Source organism: Papio anubis, chromosome 5 (assembly GCF_008728515.1).
Source record: "Papio anubis isolate 15944 chromosome 5, Panubis1.0, whole genome shotgun sequence".
NCBI classification, from domain to species: Eukaryota; Metazoa; Chordata; class Mammalia; order Primates; family Cercopithecidae; genus Papio; species Papio anubis.
Window position 1 is genome coordinate 120,161,801 of NC_044980.1, and position 20,991 is coordinate 120,182,791.

The following is a 20,991-nucleotide window of genomic DNA, read 5'->3' on the forward strand; positions in this document are numbered from 1 at the left end:
CTGCTTGTGAATGTTAATCCTTATGCACGAAAATATTTCAGTGCATTTCTGAAGCTTGTGTGGGACCATTATGGGTAGTTAAGTCAGGCCCTGAGAGAGGGAGAATTTTCACCCCTGCTTACCACAGACCGACCTTCAGTACGTTATTCCTGCAATCATGCTTTTACCTCACACTAAGTATACCATGTCAGACTGGAGTGGAGAGACTAGAGTGATTTTTACATCTGTCCCCTTCCCCATATTGTGAGCTAATTGAGGATTGTTACCTTATCTTTGATTCTCAGTGCTTAGCTCAATGCCTGGCATGTAGATGATTCTCAGTTAAGTGCTGATTCGAATCATCTCTCAAAGGCCTTTTCCATTCCAAGAGTCTGTGGAAGAAATTTTCCGTTTGTAGATAGCTAGAAACCACCAGAGGAGACTTAATTAGCACACCAACTGCCTTTGTGGGTAGCCAGGAGTTAGAGGAAATGTATTTGCTTATGCTGTCCAGAATAAACATTTAGGAAACCATCTGGTGTTCACTTGCCTCCAATTTCAGAGTGCCCACAGTCTGCCTTTTTTTAGAGAGAGGGAGGACAGAACAACAGCTTCCAATAGTTAAAAACATTAGAAAAATCTCTGTTATTTGGGATATGTTGTTTGTCTAATTATAAGTCCAATAAATAGATGAGAAGCTGTGAGCCCAAGTGTTACAGCCAAGTGAAGAAGAAAACAGAGTATTTCATTGAGTTAATGGTACAGTATCTTATTCTTATCCACGCAGGATTGGAGTAAATATAATGACTGCTTGACAAGATGGACAGCCTCTAGGGTGAGGAGAAATATCCAAGTTACTCTCTTGGTTTTTCTCTCCAGGAAATAAGTTTCCTATTGATCTTGGCTCAGCAATGCTTGTTGAATCTGCTGAAAATAAAATGTTTTTTTTTTCTGAAATAAATGTCTAGGTTCATTCCTGTAAAAGTCTTTCTTTGGCAATGTGATTGTTAATTCAGGTACACAAAATTTCAATCTTGTGTTATGCTACATTTTAAGAAATAACGTCAATGATAAAATGTGCATTTTCTCTAGAACATATGGTAAAGCATTTGGATATTGCGTGTGCGGCAGATGTTGCCATTTATGTAACGGATGCTCAATAAGTATTGTTGACTTATTGTGCATGTAAGACACAAAGAAAAACATCAGGAGGATTTATACATTCCTTAGGTTGCCATAATAGTTTGATGTAACTTTGTCTTAAACTTCAGTTTTTAATATGGATTTTGCTTAATATTACTATTCAGCCATCTTTGAATGTATCTTGAGATTTGGGCTTACTGAGTAATTAAGTCAATTTAATGTTTCTAACGTTTTAAAGATGATGAACAGTTTATGTGCTCTAAAATTCCCCAATCTAATTTTCTTGCAGCCCTGTTCCCTTATCCCTCCTTTCTATTTCCTCTCTTTTCTTCTTCATCCATCAGTTGTCTTTCCCTGGCTGGAGGCCCATCTAATTTTCCAAGTCTCTTTGAATGCAGGGCACAGTATGTGGTCAGCCTTGCCCCGAGGGTCGCTTTGGAAAGAACTGTTCCCAAGAATGCCAGTGCCATAATGGAGGGACGTGTGATGCTGCCACAGGCCAATGTCATTGCAGTCCAGGATACACAGGGGAACGGTAAGGGATGCCCTTGTATTTCTCTGACTGTTCATAATGATGTGAAAGGAAAGTTTGTAGGGTCCAGGGAACATCTTCAATACCATGTGTCCATGACTCTTCCATAATATTTCAGAAGTAGCTATACAGCCTCAATGTGTTTGACAGATTCTATCCTAATTCAGTGTATAGAAACTGAATTATAAATAGCAATGGTAAATTGAAAATAACAGAAAAAGCACTAAAAAAAAAAAAAAAAAAAAAAAAAGACCATAAAATATCAGCTATTCAGAACCCATGATGAAAATGTCATTCTAGAGAGTTGAGTGTTTAGGACTGCCACTTACACTTTAAGTGCTTGGGGATAGATTTATTTTTAAATGGGATGTGTACTTAGGTACCTTTATGTGTGAAAAAAAGTATGAAGTGACTTTCTTATGATTCAGTGCTCTGTTGAGAATGTCAATCATTAGATTGTGTGGTGGTGATAGAGTCAGATCTGCTGGGACTTATAGGGCCCTCTGGTTCCACACGAAACAGGAAAAACTGGCTGTGCTCGTGTGGGTCTTCCTGCCCCTGTTCCTCATCCTCTGTATTAAATGGTAAACTGTTATCTCAGAGTGCTTTGCACACCCTACTTCTTTTTCTTCAATTTTTTTTTTTTTTGTGGGACATAGTAGATGTATCTATTTATGGAATACATGAGATGTTTTGATACAGACATGCAATGTGAACTAAACACATCATGCGGAATGGGGTATCCATCCCCTCAAGCATTTATCCTTTGAGTTACAAGCAATTCAATTGCACTCTTCAAATTATTTCAGAAAGTACAATTAAGTTACTATTGACCATAGTCACCCTATTATGCTATCAAATAGTAGGTCTTAATCTTCTTTCTATTTTTTTTTTTTTTTTTTGAGACAGAGTCTCGCTCTGTCACCCAGCTGGAGTGCAGTGGTGTGATCTCGGCTCACTGCAACCTCCACCTCCCGGGTTCACGCCATTCACCTTCCTCAGCCTCCCGAGTTGCTGGGACTACAGGTGCCCGCCACCAAGCCCAGCTAATTGTTTTTTTTGTATTTTTAGTAGAGACGGGGTTTCACCGTGTTAGCCAGGATGGTCTCGATCTCCTGACCTCGTGATCCACCCACCTCAGCCTCCCAAAGTGCTCGGATTACAGGCATGAGCCACCACACCCAGCCCTTTCTAATTTTTTTTGTACCCATTAACCATCCCCATTTCCCCCACACCCTCTCACTATCCTTCCTAGCCTCTGGTAATCATTATTCTACTCTCTGTGTCCATGAATTCCATTGTTTTGATTTTTAGATCCCACAAATAAGTGAGAACATGTGATGTTTGTCTTTCTGTGCCTGGTTTATTTCATTTAACATAGTGATCCCTAGTTCTATCCATGTTGTTGCAAATTACTGGATCTCATTCTTTTTATGGCTGAATAGTACTCCACTGTGTATATGTACCACATTTTCTTTATCCATTCATCTGTTGATAGACATGTAGGTTGCTTCCAAATCTTAGCTATTGTAAACAGTGCTGCAACAAACCTAGGAGTGCAGATATGCTTCCATATACTGATTTCCTTTCTTTGGTTATACACCCAGCAGTGGGATTGCTGGATCATAAGGTAGCTCAATTTTTAGTTTTTTGAGGAACCTCCAAACTGTTCTCCATAGTGGTTGTACTAAGTTACATTCCCACTAACAGTGTACAAGGGTTCCCTTTTTTCTGCATCCTCACCAGCATTTGTTGTTGCCTGTCTTTTGGATATAAGCCATTTTTAACTGGTTTGAGATTATATCTCATTATAGTTTTGATTTGCATTTCTCTGATGATCAATGGTGTTGAGCACCTTTTTATATGCCTGTTTGCCATTTGTGTGTCTTCTTTTGAGAAATGTCTATTCAAATCTCTTGCCTATTTTTGATTGGAGTATTAGACTTTTTCCTATAGAATTGTTTGAGCTCCTTGTATAGTCTGGTTATTAGGTTGGTGCAAAAGTAATTGCGGTTTTTGCTATTGAAAGTAATAGTGAAGACCGCAATTACTTTTGCACCAACCTATAACCCCTTGTCAGATGGATAGTTTGGAAATACTTTATCCCATTCTGTGGGTTGTCTCTTCACTTTGTTGATTGTATTCTTTGCTGTGCAGAAGGCTTTTAACTTGATGTATGCATCCTTCTTTCAATGCTCGTGAATCTGTCATGTCCTGCAAGACTAGGTAGCCCAGCTCACTGGATGTGTGTGTAGGATTTGAGAAGAGACTTGAGAGGCAGAAGGACATAGTGATTAAAAACAACCATTTGGAATCTAGGTTTAGGTCAATGTGTCCCTGGAAACACCTTTTATTTTATTTTATCTTATTTTTTGAGACAGAGTCTTGTTTTTCTCCCAGGCTGGAGTCTTGTGGCACGATCTCAGCTCACCGCAACTTCCATCTCCCGAGTTCAAGCAATTCTCCTGCCTCAGCCTCCCTAGTAGCTGGGATTACAGGCACACACTGCCACGTCAGGCTAATTTTTTGTATTTTAGTAGAGACAGGGTTTCACTGTGTTGCCCAGGCTGGTATCGAACTCGTGAGCTCAGGCAATCTGCCCGCCTCGGCTTCCCTAAGTGCTAGGATTATAGGTGTTGGAAACACCTTTGTCTGTAATATCCTAATAATAATTGTACTTTTCTCTAGGGTTGTTGTAAGGATTAAATAAGTTAGTGTGTTAACACATTTAAAACAGTCCTGGAACTTATCAATATTAGATATTATTATTCTAGAACGATTTCTATGAACTGTGTAAATACTAGTGATTATCAATTTGAGTGATGTTTATGAGCTGTATAAAATTAGCTATCATTATTTTTTATGATGTCTTTGAATTAAGAATTCCTTCAACTTTTTTCCCCTTATTTTTTCTCTTTCTAAAATCCTGGTATAATTTTATGAGTTTTAATAAGATACTGTCAGGTTTGTTCCCTCCTCCCTCCAACTTAGACCCTGTACTTTCTTATTAAATTTATTTCTTAGTATTATGTAATTTTTAAAAATTTCATTTCTACATCTAATTGGATATTTCAGGTTGGAGAAAAACTTGCTTTTGACTAGTTACTTTTTAATTTATTCATAATACCAAACTTTTAAGGTAATTTTAATGTTGTTTTTGCAAACTCTGGAGTTATTTAGTTATACTATCATATCATCTACAAATAAACATAAGTTAGTCTTTTCTTTTCAATATGTATAATGATTATTTCATTTCCTTGAATTATTGCATAAATTTGAGCCTCCAAATTAATGTTGACAAACAGCAGTAAAAGTAAAAATCTTTGTCTTATTCTCGAATTTATTGGAAATGGCTTCAGCATGGTTTCATGTTTGCTATTGGTATTTGGTAAATTATTTTCTTCATTCTTAAGTAGTTTTTTAAATTCCTTTTTTAAATTAAAATCTTTTGTTAATAGTAGCTGCTTAATTTCATTAAATGACTTTTTGTCTTTTGCTAATATAATTACATATTTTTCCTTTAATTTTTCATGCAATGAATTGTTTACATTCTTAGTACACAGTTTTTATAACATGTAATTGGACTACTCAGATTTTGTAACTGACATCCTAGTTTTAGGTTGTATTTTGGATAGATTAGGCTGTTAGATAATTTCTGGATCCATTTAATATCCTATTATAGAAAAATGAGTTGGGATAAGGGAGGCACAAGACCAAACACAATCTTAATAATAGTTTCTTGTCATATTTTAGGGCACTAAAATGACAATATAATTATTTTCTTGCCCTCTAGGGATTTAAGTTTCAAATTAGAGGCAGCACAAGAACAATAAACATACAAGGCAAATGAGCTTATACATATTTCATCTGGAATACAGGGAAAGGGAATAACAGTTAATTTTCAGATACATTTTACATTTGAGCCAAGGAAGGCCAGGGGCCAGAGAAAGAGAAAGCAAGTAAAGAGAGAACTTGCTTCTGGACCTGCTGCTCTTGTAACTATTGTTTTTCTGATGAGCCAGTGAAATGATTCCTGTTTTCAGCTGTCATCCCTGTCTAGGCTCTGGAGTTCACACATACACATACACACACACACAAAGACAGCAAACACATTTGTCACTATGAAAGGACAACAGTGAACGTCTATGAGGCAGTCCGTGACGGGAGGTGTGGGGAGAAAGGCCTTGACAGGCTGGGGTCTTAACTTGCCATTTCCCTTGTGTTGAGAAGTCAGCGAAATTTGATCAGTGAGGTTAGGGCAGAGGGCTGCCGGCCCTAGGAGCCTGCACAGCATTCCCAGGATGTGGGGACAGTCCTCCCGGCCAGAGGGAAATAAGAAAAATCCAAACAGGCACCCCGTAGGCTGGCAGAGCAGTGCATGGGATGCCCAAATAAAAGGCTTTGAGGTTTGTGGAAAGGTTGAGAGGATATTGTGGTAAGTAAATGTAACATGACACAGTCAAGTAAGAGTGAAGAGATGATGGCTTCCAGATCCTCAAAAAACTCCTTCTGAAGGGGTTAAAAGAGTTTCACATGCTGATGGTGCTGCCATAGGATCACTCTGGGTCCTGCAATAGCCTAGTAGGGGCCCACGCACATGATTGGTGCCAGTGAGTGTTAGTTGGATGGAAGGATGCGTGACTCAGTGATGAACTGTGTTAAGGTGAAGCCCAAAACAGCTCTGCCAGGCCTGTGTTCGATAGTACCCTGAAGGTGAAGATAAATGTGGGTGAAAGGAGGTGAAGTCAAAAATTATAGACAGGAATTGGGGAATGCAGCATTGGTCATCAATGGAGGAACTCTTTCCTGGGTCTAGGAGCATGGAAACCTTGGCTCTTTCCCAGTGCTTTTTACATTTCCCCCAGAGCAGCAGTTCCAGATGTTAGAAAGGTAGGCAGCTGATTCATGGATCCCAGGTTTAATGAGGAATGTGATTCTTTCACACTAAATCATAGTTTGGCCTGACTATTCCAATCACTCTAGGGAAGGACATGCTTAGGACAGGAGTGAAAGCGGTACCTGTCACCCTTTACATGTTAACTCACTTCCTTTTTTCCTTAAGTTCACAATGACATGCAACATAATAATAGAAACGGTATTAAAACAAGTCTATGACCCTCATTGGTTTTGGGAATTGATGTGTTAATACTTTACTTAATGTTTATCCATTCTTACCAATTCTAGGACATTACTTGAAATGTAAAAAAGTTAGAAACCCCAAATTTCCATATTTCTACTGTGGCTATTTATTACTGTATCTTTATTACTTTTCTACTGTCTTAAGAAAACGTGTTTTCTCTTTTATCGATTTTTGAGAGCTTTTCCTATTCCATTTGGGACCACAGAAACAGCATTAAGGTCATAAAATTTGTTGGGAAATGGTGCTTCTTGAAGTAAAGGGACCAAAAAGAAGATAAGACTGCTTGATAAAGACTTTTAATGCAGTCAATCAGAAAGGCATCAGCTATTTCGTGATTATGTTTATTTTCAAGATGGAAAATATATACTTCTAGAAAGATATCCTACCATTTTCCTTTGGTGGATAGAAGCAGACGTAACTATTATTAACAGGATTGTCCTACAAGTACAACACTGACAAAAAATAAAATGGGAATATGAATCCAGCTTAAATAATGGCTGCTTTAGTAAGTAACATTCAAATAGGACTTTTTGTTTTATATTTATAATACAAACTAGTAGTGTGTTTAATTGTAGGTTAAAAAGGTAAATGTGGGTCAAGGCCAGCTATTATAGATTTTATTTTTCCTGAGAAAGGAAGTCTCTGCCAAGATATGATAAAATAAACACACTGGTTCCCTGTAATTTGGTAACAGATACTTTCCCAGGCTTCCAATCTATACCACTTTCAACCACTTTTAAGCAGTGCTTTTTACCAAGTTGAAATCATGAAGATAGTTTAAAATTTAACGTTAGGGTTTGTTTTCAAATCCTTTTAGGAGACGGAAAGTTATATTATTTATCTTTACCTTTTTTCCTTTTGATACTGACTTGTGAGAAAATCTAACAGACAGGTTGAAAAGTTGTCTTGACAGCCTTCAGTAGGAGCCATGATGAGGCCAAATTATTGTGCCTAAGCATTTCTTTCTTTAAAGTTTACATCTTTAAGGAATAAACTCGATGACTTGGCTTATTGAAGCTTCTTACAGGTTAAAAATAAAGAGCACCTTTTAAAAATACACTCCAGTCCAAAAATCGGTATACCCATGTATAACTTTTAGGCACACATTTTATTTTATGCTGAGTGTTAGTTCAATGACTCCATAACTTTCCTAATGGTTTGTTGAGCAATTGAAGGTTCTACCTGTTGACAAATACACCTGAAGATGTCTAGAATCTGTGAAACTAAATTTACATGAGATTCTTTTCCTTGTCTCCATCACATTAAATATATGCTAGAGCCAGAGGTAACCAGAAAAGCATCAAAGGGGCTGGTCCAAGTGGCTCATTCTATAATCCCAACACTTTGGGAGGCTGAGGCGGGAGGATCACTTGAGTCTAGGAGTTTGAAAGCAGCCTGGGTAACATAGCAAGACCTCATCTTTACAAAAAATTTAAAAATTAGCCTGACATGGTGGTGAGTACCTGTGGTCCTAGCTACTCAGGAGGCAGAGGTGGGAGGGTCACTTGAGCCCAGGAGTTTGAGGTTACAGTGAGCTATGATGGCACCACTGCACTCCAGTCTGGGTGACAGAGGCAGACCCTGTCTCAAAAAAAAAAAAAAAAAAAAAAAAAAAAAAATCAAGATTTGTCCTCTACACTAAAATAGAATTCCTCCCACCCTGGTATTGTTACTTGTTGTACCCTATCATTAAAAATATGCAAAGTTGTGGAAACATTGTTTCTTTGAAGTATGTTTCTTTTCTGTTTCTTTTAAGTGTGCTTGAATTTGTCATTATGCCTTGCTGCTCACATTATACAGATCTGAAAAATGCAAGGCTGACCTATATTTTTGACTCTGGTTCTGGCCTGACTTGAGAGCCACATGGGAAGTGGCTGCCGAGACAAAGTGTACCCTTCTTGTGGCGAATGCTCGGCTGGGCAAAGCCCTGTCTCCCTCCCTTGGCAGAAAGCTCTCCTTCTGCTGCAGAGAGCCAGTCACCTGGCCTAGTCAAAACGAAACTTGGCTAGTCTGAGAACTATTTGTGCTTTCCATGGAGCAAGAGAGATCATTTTCTCTTTTCTATCATGATTCCCTCTAGCAACTCGGCTTCCCACCTCATTCACCTTACCTAGAGCATATCCTTTCTCTTGGACAGAGCTCCAATGCCATTTTTAAAAAGACAATAAAGTGAATGTTTGAGGGCTGATCTTTACTCCTTGCCATTTGGCAGCCCTTCTTCCCAACAGAGGGCAATACCCCACTAGCCAAACATTTTGTGTTAGAAAACTCCAAGCCTTCCTACTGGCAGGCACTTCCCATGTTGGAATTAAGGATGTCAGATTTTGGTAGCTCGGAGTTTCCCGGATCTAAAGAGGACTTGGCTTATTAGTTAAAGAACTTTCTAACTGAGGAGCAATGATTACCATTCAGCTTTTAATAAAAGTAGAAACATGGCTAAGATTAAAAATTAATGTCCACATGAAAGCCAAGAGAATTAAAATTTAGTTTCAAATTTGATGCAAAATTTTCTCTTTGGAATTGGGAAAGTATGTTTTGAAATTTCATCATTATGGACTAACATTTGAAAATTTCTTTTCTCGCTTTCTTAGTATCTACTAAAGTGCTGTATAACTTTGGTAAGCACTAAGTGTAAACATGCCTCATGTCCTAAGCTTGTATTTTTGTTTTGGTTTCATTTTGTTGTTGTTTTGTTTTTGTTTTCTACAGGTCATGCTACTGTTACTACAATATGTAGCCAGAGTATACTTAGCCAGAGTAATGTATCTTAACGCTTTTCATCCCTGTAATGGGACAATCACTAAATAATTGCAACAGCAAAAAGCAGCTTCAATTCATGCATAACAAAACCATTCTGGATCAACTATTTATTTTCACATGGCACTAACTAATCTTTCTTCTTGCTCCCGCCTCTTGCTTGGTAGGTGCCAGGATGAGTGTCCTGTTGGGACCTATGGTGTTCTCTGTGCTGAGACCTGCCAGTGTGTCAATGGAGGGAAGTGTTACCATGTGAGTGGTGCGTGCCTCTGCGAAGCCGGCTTTGCTGGTGAGCGCTGCGAAGCACGCCTGTGTCCTGAGGGGCTCTACGGCATCAAATGTGACAAACAGTGCCCCTGCCACTTGGACAACACTCATAGGTGAGTGTCAGCTTCCCCTGGAAGGACGTGTCCTGTGAAAATGTTAACCTCGGTTTTCAGGATTTGGAAGGAGGGATTGATAGAGTGATTCTCACCCCAAGCCCCCTCCTGCCTCTAGGCTACACTGGGCAGGAATTGCCAAGTAAAAGGAAGTCTTTTTAACTTAATGTGTGATGGTCCACATCCAAGGTGCCAAAATTGTTCAATGGTTACTGGTGGATAGCAAATTCTATTCTCTATTAATGACCACTGATAAAAACAAAATTTGCTGAGGTTAGTAGAACTTTCCCTTAAGCAAGGGATTCTGTGACATTCCCTTAGAAGCAAAGATGCAATGAGAGACAAGGAGTTCAGCCAAGTTTAGTATGCAAAAATATCATAAAATGATTCTTACTGCAGCATCTTTTATTTGACAGCACATCTGTGGAAGAAAAAAAAAAGGCTAGAGAGAGGAAGTGTACTGGTGGAAGTTTTGTGAAAGTGCTTCACATGTGGCTGTCACATGTGAAATATCTTTTTCGAACTGATTACTCTGACATAGAACTCACAAGAGACTTTTAGCTCAAAAACCTCTCGAAGAATTTGAGAACAGGAAACCCCGATCCCACCCACCCTACTGTACCTCGTCTGCCCTGAAAATATCTTCTTACCCCTGTTTCTTCTTTCCCTCCCCCAGGGACCAGATACACATAACTCAGAATTCTGGGCCTCCTTTGCAGACTGCTGGAAAAGCTGAGTTTGACAAAAATGTAGTGCGTTATATAGCAGTTCAGATCTTACTAGAATTACTTTTATTTGCATTCAGTACAGCTGTTACTTCATTTATACTTCTGAAAGATAATTCGTAGCCACATCAAATCCCAAATGCACAGAAGTTAAAAGTAAACAAAACCATGTGGTTGGTCTCTTCTGTAAACCATTGTTAGTAACAAAAACATAGAGTTTGCACTCTGTGTGTGTGCGTGTGCACATGTGTATGCGTGCTGGAATACATTTTAGTGGGACATATGAAAGAAATGTATTCTCAAAATATGATTCAAGTAACTTTGTAAGCCACATTAGTCAACTTTGGTTTTCTTCATTGGAAAATATTGCCTTTCTTTACTTGACACATTTACGTAAATATTTAGGGGAATAAAAATGAATAATCTCCACAGGGTTTTGTTTTTCAACTCCCTAATATTTAAGGAGCTGGCAGGATTCAGGACAAGTTATGAATTTGGGTACCTTTCCTACAGTATAAGTCTTGTTGCAGCAGAAAGTAAGCCTCATGTAGTGACAACTAAGAACATTACGCTGGTGTGTTGTTTCGTTGTATGTAGAGACAACTGAAATCAAATAGAATAATAAATCTATGCAAAGAAAGAGCTCTGCTATGAGAAGAACTGGAGACGCAGAGAGCATGTTGATTTTGTTGGAATTGGATGCCCTATTAGTAGTGGCAAGGTGCAGAGTGGAGAATTAGTTAATTGATGGCAATACTGTGGTAATTTTGACATAGGTCATATGTACCTAAGCATGTATGTGTTAACAAAGAAGTACATGACATTTTTTGACAATTACATAGATCAATAACACTAAAATCTGTCTAACAATATATACCGAATAATCCGAATATTTTTAAAAATCAGTCTTTTCATGATTTTGTAAATCATGGATGGCATTTTTAAAGATTAGCTTTTACAAATTTCTATTAAAACAAGTTTAATATTGATTATATGACTCTATCTTGTTGAATTCATCACTGGAGCCAGCTATCTAGTTCTCATATCTTAAACTTCTATTTGTAAAATTCCTGGAAGCCCAAGGTCCCTTCAAATCAAAAGGCATAGAACCTTTGTATTAATTGAAAGTCTAGTTTGTTCACATTATCATTTATCAAGCAAGTGGAGCTTTGCTGTTACATAATTTATGATGTACTAAAACCTTCCACTATAATTAATGAGATAACAAATACAATGTAAATTAATAATGTGCATTGTCTTTAGGTACATATTGAGTTCTATGGATATACACATTGACATATATTTTAGCCATATAGTTGAGTAAAGGTTTGTATCAGGTAGCTTTTGCTGCATTAAAAAACAAACAACAACAACAAAAAACTATTCCAAACCTAATGACATAAAATAACAATTATTTACTAACTGATGATTTTTTGCTTGACTATGTAGGCTAGGCTCAGCTTGGTGGTGGTTCTGCTGGTCTCCTTGTGTTCAGCTGGCAGATCAACTGTAGGCTGATTGGTCCTGGATATCCTCACTCACATGTCTGGCATTTGGCTGGGTTATGGGGGTGACTGAGCTACACATCTCCAATATCTAGCAGGCTAGCCTGGGCTTTTTCACATGTTGACTGGCTTCTAAAAGTAACAGAAGACAGTACAGACCCCCAACACACACTTTTTAAGCCTTTGGTTATGTCAAGTTTGCTAATATCCCTTTAGATAAGGCAAGTCATCTAACCAAGTCCAGATTCAATATATCCCACCTCTCGATGGGAGGTGTTGCAAAGAATTTGTAGCCATTTTTATTTTGCAGTCTATCATAGGGCTGAAAGGAATTTAAATATATTTATAAGTAATACTAGTATTTTAAACTTTAGCACCATTATTGAGCCTAAAGACATTCACTGTGACCTGGACTTTTCAACTGAAAACTAACTGTTATGATGGAAATGATTTTGAACAAGAAAATAAAATTTGAGATTTAATAATATTCCACATGCAACATAGAGAGATAGATTAACTGGTTTTGGTAATAAAGATATTTAATAGCTATGGACAATCCGGATGTACCTATTTGCAAATGTCACATAATTGTCAGTACATTTGAGCATTAATAACATCTAAGGAAATGAATAAAAGGAAGTTCAATGATGCTGTTTCAGCCAATATTATATAGTATTGGACTTTTGTCATAATTCAACTATTAAATCGAACAGTTTCTTAGAATATATGTATATAGTTGTATGTGTTTATAAAATGACAACTATTCCCATATGTGTATAATCCTATTTTCATATACACAAAGCAATCTGTTCTTTAGACAGAAAACAGGTAATGAGTATATTACCCTTCAACCTCCAATCTGCTGCTCCTATAACAACACGTAAATCTCATTATCAATTAAGCTGCCTGCATGAGAACCCATCAAATGCCTCCAAAGTGCTCTAGCTTCCTACATCTAATTACAAATTGCAGAATACTAATTTTGGTGTCAATCAATCTGAAAACCAGTGTGCAGCACTAACACTCACTGGGGGGCATTGAATATCAATTTCTCAGCCTGCCTTTTGCTTTGTTGAATTCATTGTCATCCAAATTGTCTATTTTCTTTAACATTATGTCTGTACCATGAATACTATTTTCTATACTTTTCAATGTAAAGTAATATTTTCTACCAAAAATATCATTTCTTTTACAATATGTTAAGATAAGGTAGGCTACTTTAACCAATCCATCACTTGAAATGTTTCTTTTCCGTTTATCAAATGTAAGGACTTACTGAAGCAGACTTAAATTTTTCCCTGTTTTTTTGTACAATATTTGTTTTTACTGATCCTGTTGACCCCTTTATATGTGCCAAATTCTAAATCTTAGCAATTTTCCTTCATGTCTGGTCCACTTAGCAGGCTGTTAGCAAGCCTCCTTTTTCTTTGGTATAAAAACAAACCTGGGTTCAAGTTTGATTCTGCCCCACTACCTGTGTGAGACTTTGAATAAATAATTTACCCTTTCTAGTTCTCTATTTTCTCATTTATAAAATGGGATCATACTATCTAGGATGGTTGTGAGGATTGAACTAAATAGTGCTCAGCACATTGCTGAGACTTACACAGGGCCCAGTAAATGCTGTCTCCTGGTCTGCGCATTCACTTACAATATCATCACAAACATGGTGACATTCATGAGTTGTTCTCTGTGATTAATGGCTATTTCCTTTAAGCCAAGACTTTGACATTTTAAAAACTAATTTTAGAGGAAATCTTCCGCTTTGTATACATACATACTGAGTATAATTTAACATTGTTCAGTGACTCTGAGATGTCAGGGAGAAGCAGATTAATGTGGGAGAGCTAGGTCCCCGGAGTCACATCCACTCTGTTTCACCTGTGGCATTTTCACTTATTCATTCAATCTACATTCACTGTGGGCCTACTATGGGCCAGTGAAAGGTGCAAAAACAGATTTAATTCTTGCCCTCCTGGAACTCACAGTGTAGGAGAGGAGGAAGACATTAAAGGACTGGAAAAATAAACTGAATTATAGACTGTGAAAATGAGATGAGAAGAAGGATCAGGGCACCAAGGAAGAGTGTAAGTGGAGAGACCTACCTTCAATTTGGGTGGACAGGGAAGCTCTCTTTGAGGAAGAGACTGGAAAGACAATCTGGAGGGAGATAGGCAGAGAGTAAGAACTGCATCCTAAGAATATGGAATAGCCCATGTGGAGGTCGTTAAGTTGAAAAAATATGATGCTTTTACAAACTAGAAGAAATCCAGGGTGGTCAAGCACAGCAATAAAGAGAGAATAAAGATGAAAGAAGAGGTTGAGGAGTAGGCAGTGGCCAGATGACGAGGCCCCACGGGCTGTATTTAGGGTGACTGTGTATCAGGTTTCACAAGGACAGTCTGGTTTAGGCCTGTTGTCCTAGTATAATTATTAGCAACTCTCTCTTCACTCTTAAAAATGCCCTGGTTTAGACAATAAATTGTGGAGTCTCTGTAGTTATATTAAACAGTCTGGATTTTGTTCCAAGGGTAGTGGGGAGCCTTTGCAGAGTTTTAAGGAGGAGAATGATATGATTTACTCTTTAGGTGATAAGGCATGAGTGGATGTGGGCGCACAGTTGGAAGGTTGTTCAGAAGGTGAGGAGATGGATGGCATCAGTTGGAGCAGAATGAGGACAGTGAAGATGAAGGGATGTGGGTGGATTCAAAATATATTTTAGAGTTAGAATGGTTAAATTCTAGTGATGAGGCAGAAGGAGTTATCAAGAATAACTCCTAGGCCAGGCATGGTGGCTCACACTTATAATCCCAGCACTTTGGGAGGCCAAGGCAGGCAGATCACTTGAGGTCAGGAGTTCGAGATCAGCCTGGCCAAAATGGTGGAATTCTGTCTCTACTAAAAATACAAAAATTAACTGGGCATGGGGCACATGCCTATAATGCCAGCTACTCGGGAGTCTGAAGCAGAAGAATCACTTGAGCGGTGGAGGTTGTAGTGAGCCGAGATTGCACCACTGCAGTCCAGCCTGGGTGACAGAGAGAGACTCCATCTCAAAAAAAAAAAAAAAAAAAAAAAAGAATAACTCCTAGATAAACTAAGTGACTGATGGTGCTATTTACAGAAATTTGGACAATTAGGGGTAGATACTGAGGGAAAGAACAAGGGCTCAGTTTACTGAGGGAAAGAACAAGGGCTCAGTTTTTTTATTTTTTCTGAGACAAAGTCTCGCTCTGTCACCCAGACTGGAGTGCAGTGGCATGATCTCGGCTCACTGCAAGCTCTGCCTCCTGGATTCACACCATTCTCCTTCCTCAGCCTCCTGAGTAGCTGGGACTACAGGCACCTGCCACCACGCCTGGCTAATTTTTTTGGTATTTTTAGTAGAGACGGGGTTTCACGGAGTTAGCCAGGATGGTCTCGATCTCCTGACCTCATGATCTGCCCACCTTAGCATCCCAAAGTGCTGGGATTACAAGTTTGAGCCACCGTGCCTGGCCCAAGGGCTCAGTTTTTGACATGTTAAGTTTGAGATGCCATGGAGATGCCATGTGACTGCTCAAGGATAAGCGATTGGCCCAAGGATAATAGAAGATAAGCAGACTTGAGTAGATCTGAGACTCACGCCCTGGTCCTGTGAATCTAAACCTACACTCAAGAAACCACCTCATATGTAGAACTGTATTTAGGTATTCTTCATGCCATGTTTTCTGAGTGTTCGATGAATTTCTAGGCCTTTGCCTGTGAACACTAAGGTACAGAAGAGGTCGAAAAGTATATTTAAATAAACCTCCAAAACTGAGCACCAAACCATTCAACCCACAGGAATTTTCTGAACAAGGAGGAGGAGAAATATAGGATATGAGATTATGAGACATGGCTGAGACCCTCACTTGACAGACTAGGACATCAGACCCAGGGAAGTTGTATGATTTCACTGAGGCTACTCAGGTAGTGGGAGAACTGGGGTTGCATCCTCAGTCTTCATCCCTCCCAGGTTGTCATTCTTTCCAAGAGTAGAAAATCTATGAACAGTCCTCTGATGGGAAGTCATTTAGCAAATGTCTGGATATGACAGAGGTGTTTGTTGTAGGCCCTAATTAAGGGCAGGGTTTTAGCTACATTAGGCAAGGAAGACCATCTTTAAACAGTCTTCCAGTTGTCAGCAGAACTAGTTTGATTGTTAAGATTTTCTCGTGGTGAGAAGCATATGTGCTTTCAGTCAGCATGTCACAGAGGGCCCTATTGTGTCAACTCACGCGTGCATCTCAGCGCAGCTGATATGTCCATTTGCTATGGAGCAACAGCTGGTTGCCTGGTGGGTCAATCCGGCTGCTGTTTCAGGTGGAGACAGCTGCCTGCTACCAGGTATAGGGAACTGAGGGAGAAACAGGCTGACGAGGTCACTGCTTTTGGTGTTCCTGGGACATCATACTAGTTAACTGGTTTGGTATTGTCCATTGGATGGAGTTTTTTTAGCTCCTGTCACAGAGTTGACCTCTTACAAAATTAGTGCGTTCAATTTAAGAAAATTAAAAAGAATTTCAGACAAAAGGATGTGGTTGTAATACATCCTGCTAGACATGATGCTGATTTCATACAACATTTCTGTATTACCCATCAGGTTTCAGCCAATTAATTAAATCATACCCAGCCTGGGAATGAAGTTTGAATTATTGGGCATGGAATTACCCATACATTTAGTGATCATTGCTAAAGCAACATTTGCACAGAAGTTGGGTGTCATGTTTACCCCAAAGTGACTTATTCCTTTCATCCATGTCTCTCAGCTGTCATCCCATGTCTGGAGAGTGTGCCTGCAAGCCAGGCTGGTCAGGACTCTACTGTAATGAGACATGTTCTCCTGGATTCTACGGGGAAGCTTGCCAGCAGATTTGCAGCTGCCAAAATGGGGCAGACTGTGACAGTGTGACTGGAAAGTGCACCTGTGCCCCAGGATTCAAAGTGAGTGACTAGGGTTCTGGAGGAAGGAGAAGAGGGGTGCAGTGTAAAGCATCTCAACACCATGGTTTATATGACCTCCAGTGAAATACAGGGAATGTGCTAAAGTCATCCATATCATTAATGAGAGAGAAAATGAGGAGAAAAATGCTAATAGAGATATAAGGAATTACCTTAGTATGATGACTGGGAAAGCTGTAAAACTATAAATGTGGCATTAATTTTTAATATAAGCATATGTCAGAAAGTATATTATAATTATTCCTTAAGTAATTTATTTTATTGTGTTTTATAGGTGACAAAGAAGTTACTTTTCCAAGTAGATTACTGTATTGTTGACAGCTTTTGTTTTTAAGTCCATGAAATTTGAAGGCACATCGAGTTAGCATTTGTAATGGATTTACATTCTGTAGTTGGTAGTACGTAAGTTTTTAGGTCCCTTTGAAAATCCAGACCCTATAAATATGTCTATATTCCACGCGCAATAGAGCAGAATTTTGCTTACAGTTTCTAAGATTTCATCGTTATAGGCTAGGAATCTTTGCTTTAAAGGAGAATGTGTTGTTCTTGAATTATTCCTTCCCATTGTAAAGAGCACATTGAACTATGAAGAATGTTGATGATTATTCCAGAGCACATAATGTAGAACTGGTGGATCATAAAGTCACAGAGCTGAGAGGATCTTTAAAGGGTTTTCTAACCCTGTCATAACTCTTTGGTTCAGCCCTTGAATTAGCTTTGTCTTAAGAGTCCCTTCTGTTTTGAAAGGAGATGACCTCCAGTTGCCTTTGGTAGCTTAATTCTATGTTTAATGCTCCCTGTCGGATAAAGTGAATCATGTTGCTGAATGTGTTCTGTTGTTGCTTTGCTTTTACCCACTAAAAATATTACATATTATTATACAAGGATGTCTAGGAAGGGTTGAGATCTAATGTATAGTTCATACTGATGTTTATTTATTGACAGTAATTTTACAGATGCAATTTATTTTTATATATCTACTTGTCTGAGCAAGGACATAGGGTTTTTATTGTTGTTTTGTTTTGGTTCTGCTATGAAGGCGAAGCTAAGGTAGGTGCAAACTTTTTTGGATCCCATTTAATAATATATCCTAAACATAGACCAGCTAGTGTTGCCCTTACATTTCTAAAATTTGTATAGTGGTGACATAATGACAAAATTTTAAAAATACAGCGTGTTAAAATTAGCGGGGAAGTATAATTAGCATTGCCAAGATATATTTTTGTTTATTTGTGTTGGCCTTATTTCAGCTGGCAAAACTGAGTGCATTTTGCTACTTGTGCCTATCTAGGGAATTGACTGCTCTACCCCATGCCGTCTGGGAACCTATGGGATAAACTGTTCCTCTCGCTGTGGCTGTAAAAATGATGCAGTCTGCTCTCCTGTGGACGGGTCTTGTACTTGCAAGGCAGGTAAGAGTGGGGGTAAATAAGTCTTTAATTTGATCCTGTCGCTTTATCTCCTAAAGACACAAAAAGAAAGAAACCTTAACCAGGGTTCTAGCTCCAGTTGCACCAAAATTCAGTGTCTGACCTCTGCAAGTCCCTCATCCAGTGTGGGCTGGAATGCTTTCCTGAGTCAAGGGAAGAGGTTCACATTAGATGATCTCTGAAGTCACTGCCAGCTCCAAAAGTCTGTGTGTCTGTGCATTTTGCGAAGAGTAAACAAGCAGACATGTGTTCATGCCCCTAAATTGACTGGCTTGGAGTCATGACAAGAAATGCAGCCAAGCACCAATTTTATATGAGCATCATAGGTGCAGTCAGGATCCTGGATATATGTCTATCCATAGGTGCAGCCAGGATCCTGGATATACACAGTTACTGGTTAATGGGATCCTGCTTTAAAGATGGGGTTGTGTTTTCAAGCAGAATCCTTTGTCTCCCTTCCATATAAATTATTTTACTTTCCTGATCTGAACAAAACTCAGCACTCCACAGTGTGCATCACTGCCCATTGAAGGTGCTTTGACTCTATATCTGTTCCTCATTAGCCCACTAGTATTTTGCAGTGTTGGCATCCTCGACAGATCACACAGCACACATGGCTGTTTGGGTCCTCAGGGGTGCCTTCTGTTCATTTCTGATGGAGGCCTCACTTGGCAGAACCAGTGCTCTCTGCTGCTGTGGCTGGGGCTGGGAGGCACTGTGTGCATCTCCAAGGTGTTTCTAAAGAGAAACATGTTTTGGAAAGGCTCAGCAAGGCTCCCTGCTGCCTTTGTTCGCTCACATGCTCTGGCGTTCTTGTCGCACAGGCTGGCACGGGGTGGACTGCTCCATCAGATGTCCCAGTGGCACATGGGGCTTTGGCTGTAACTTAACATGCCAGTGCCTCAACGGGGGAGCCTGCAACACCCTGGACGGGACCTGCACGTGTGCGCCTGGATGGCGCGGGGAGAAATGCGAACTTCCCTGCCAGGTATGCACGAATCAGCGCCCTGACGGAAAATGCCTATGAAGAGCTGATGCCGTAGAGTTGGCTTCTTTTTGCAGTTTTCCTGACTTCAGGTGGCTCGGTGTGAACCCAACTTCAGTGACTATTGGAAGAATCTAGATGTTTGGATTCAAATTGGACATAGGATTGGAAAAGGGATCAACATGGAAACTGGTTAGATAGGCTCTGTGAGAATTACTTCCTTCTTTTCCTTCATCTTATTCAGTTTCCTCAACCCCATCCTTTATTTTCTGTTTCTTATACACCCATCTCTTGGTGGTAGCCAGTGAACAGCACCGGTCAAACACCCAGTGTATGCCTGTCAACTCTCCAAACATTTTGTCTCCATTATCATGGAAATCCCCCTGCCTTTAGGTGGAAAGTGGCTGGGATTTGAAAGGAGGGTGGTGATTGATGTCACAGAAATGCTCCTGGAAGTGTTAAAAGAAGGTTTGGAAACAGTGTCTTTTAGCATAAGTATCTCTGGAGCCACAAGAATATCTTAAGATGTCCCTATAGCTCACTCTATTCCCTTGACCTACTTTGGAGATACAGGTCATTAGAAATCTCATACTGCATCTAGCTCAGGCTGTCAGGGAGTGCAAATGGGAAGTGCATTCTGGAGTAAGCTGCTGATTTCTTTTCCATCACTCTGTCTTCCTATAGCAATTCTTTTCTCCTGAGCCATTAGGCATTCTTTCTGTGGTGTGTGTTCTCTGCCTCCAGGACATCATCTGATGGCGAGATAACAATGTGACCCCCTGAACTGGGCCCCTCAAGAAGGGCCTTCCACAATGCTCTTCTCTCTCTGGGCTTCTTCCTCGTTAAGTACAACCCACTTCCCAAAGTAGAAAGGATCCCACTCATGGATATCCCATGGACAGAGTTGTCAGCTTTGCTGCCTCTCATCAGACTAGTGAACAAATTATCAGTACTTGGAGATGAGCTTGAAGATTACGTTTTACTCCCTGTCTGATTGTAGACAAAGCAAAGCCCCTAGCACAATCTCGTCCTTTTTCATACCTTAGAGGAGTTAGTAAATCAGTGAAGGCTGAGAGTTTAGTGGTTCATATCATGACAAAGCTAAATCCTGTGTAGCTCTATCAAACATTGGTGGGGTCTACAAAATGATTGTTTTCTTTTTCTTATTTTAACTAGTTCTAGACAAATAATTATTCATCTATAACACCCACTACCTGTCTATGCTGGTTGCCATGTTCCTCCTCCGTGGTAATTCTGTACCCCCGTTTCTCTTAGTGCTTGGGTGGTGTTGGGAAGGCATGTAGTGCCACCCTCAGTTCTCAGGATCTGGGGTGAAAGAGCTGAACTTTCCATTCTTTCTCCACAAACAAAATGATCATGTCCATGAGGAGTGTTGTCTTCATCAGACCATCCAAACTGACATGCATGTGAA

The 20,991-nt window shown here is 39.4% G+C and overlaps 1 protein-coding gene across 4 annotated transcripts in view; it reads left to right on the plus strand.

The window, feature by feature from the left end:
• The window catches only part of MEGF10 (multiple EGF like domains 10), a 375,350-nt gene that overhangs the window by 316,440 nt on the left and 37,919 nt on the right, over positions 1-20,991 (plus strand). For all 4 annotated transcript variants that reach the window (XM_021940186.2, XM_021940185.2, XM_021940188.2 and 1 more), the window contains 5 exons: positions 1,521-1,657; positions 9,719-9,931; positions 16,952-17,126; positions 18,436-18,556; positions 19,399-19,562. In XM_021940186.2, coding sequence (XP_021795878.2) covers positions 1,521-1,657; positions 9,719-9,931; positions 16,952-17,126; positions 18,436-18,556; positions 19,399-19,562 — 810 coding nt within the window. The remainder of the gene's footprint in view (positions 1-1,520; positions 1,658-9,718; positions 9,932-16,951; positions 17,127-18,435; positions 18,557-19,398; positions 19,563-20,991) is intronic.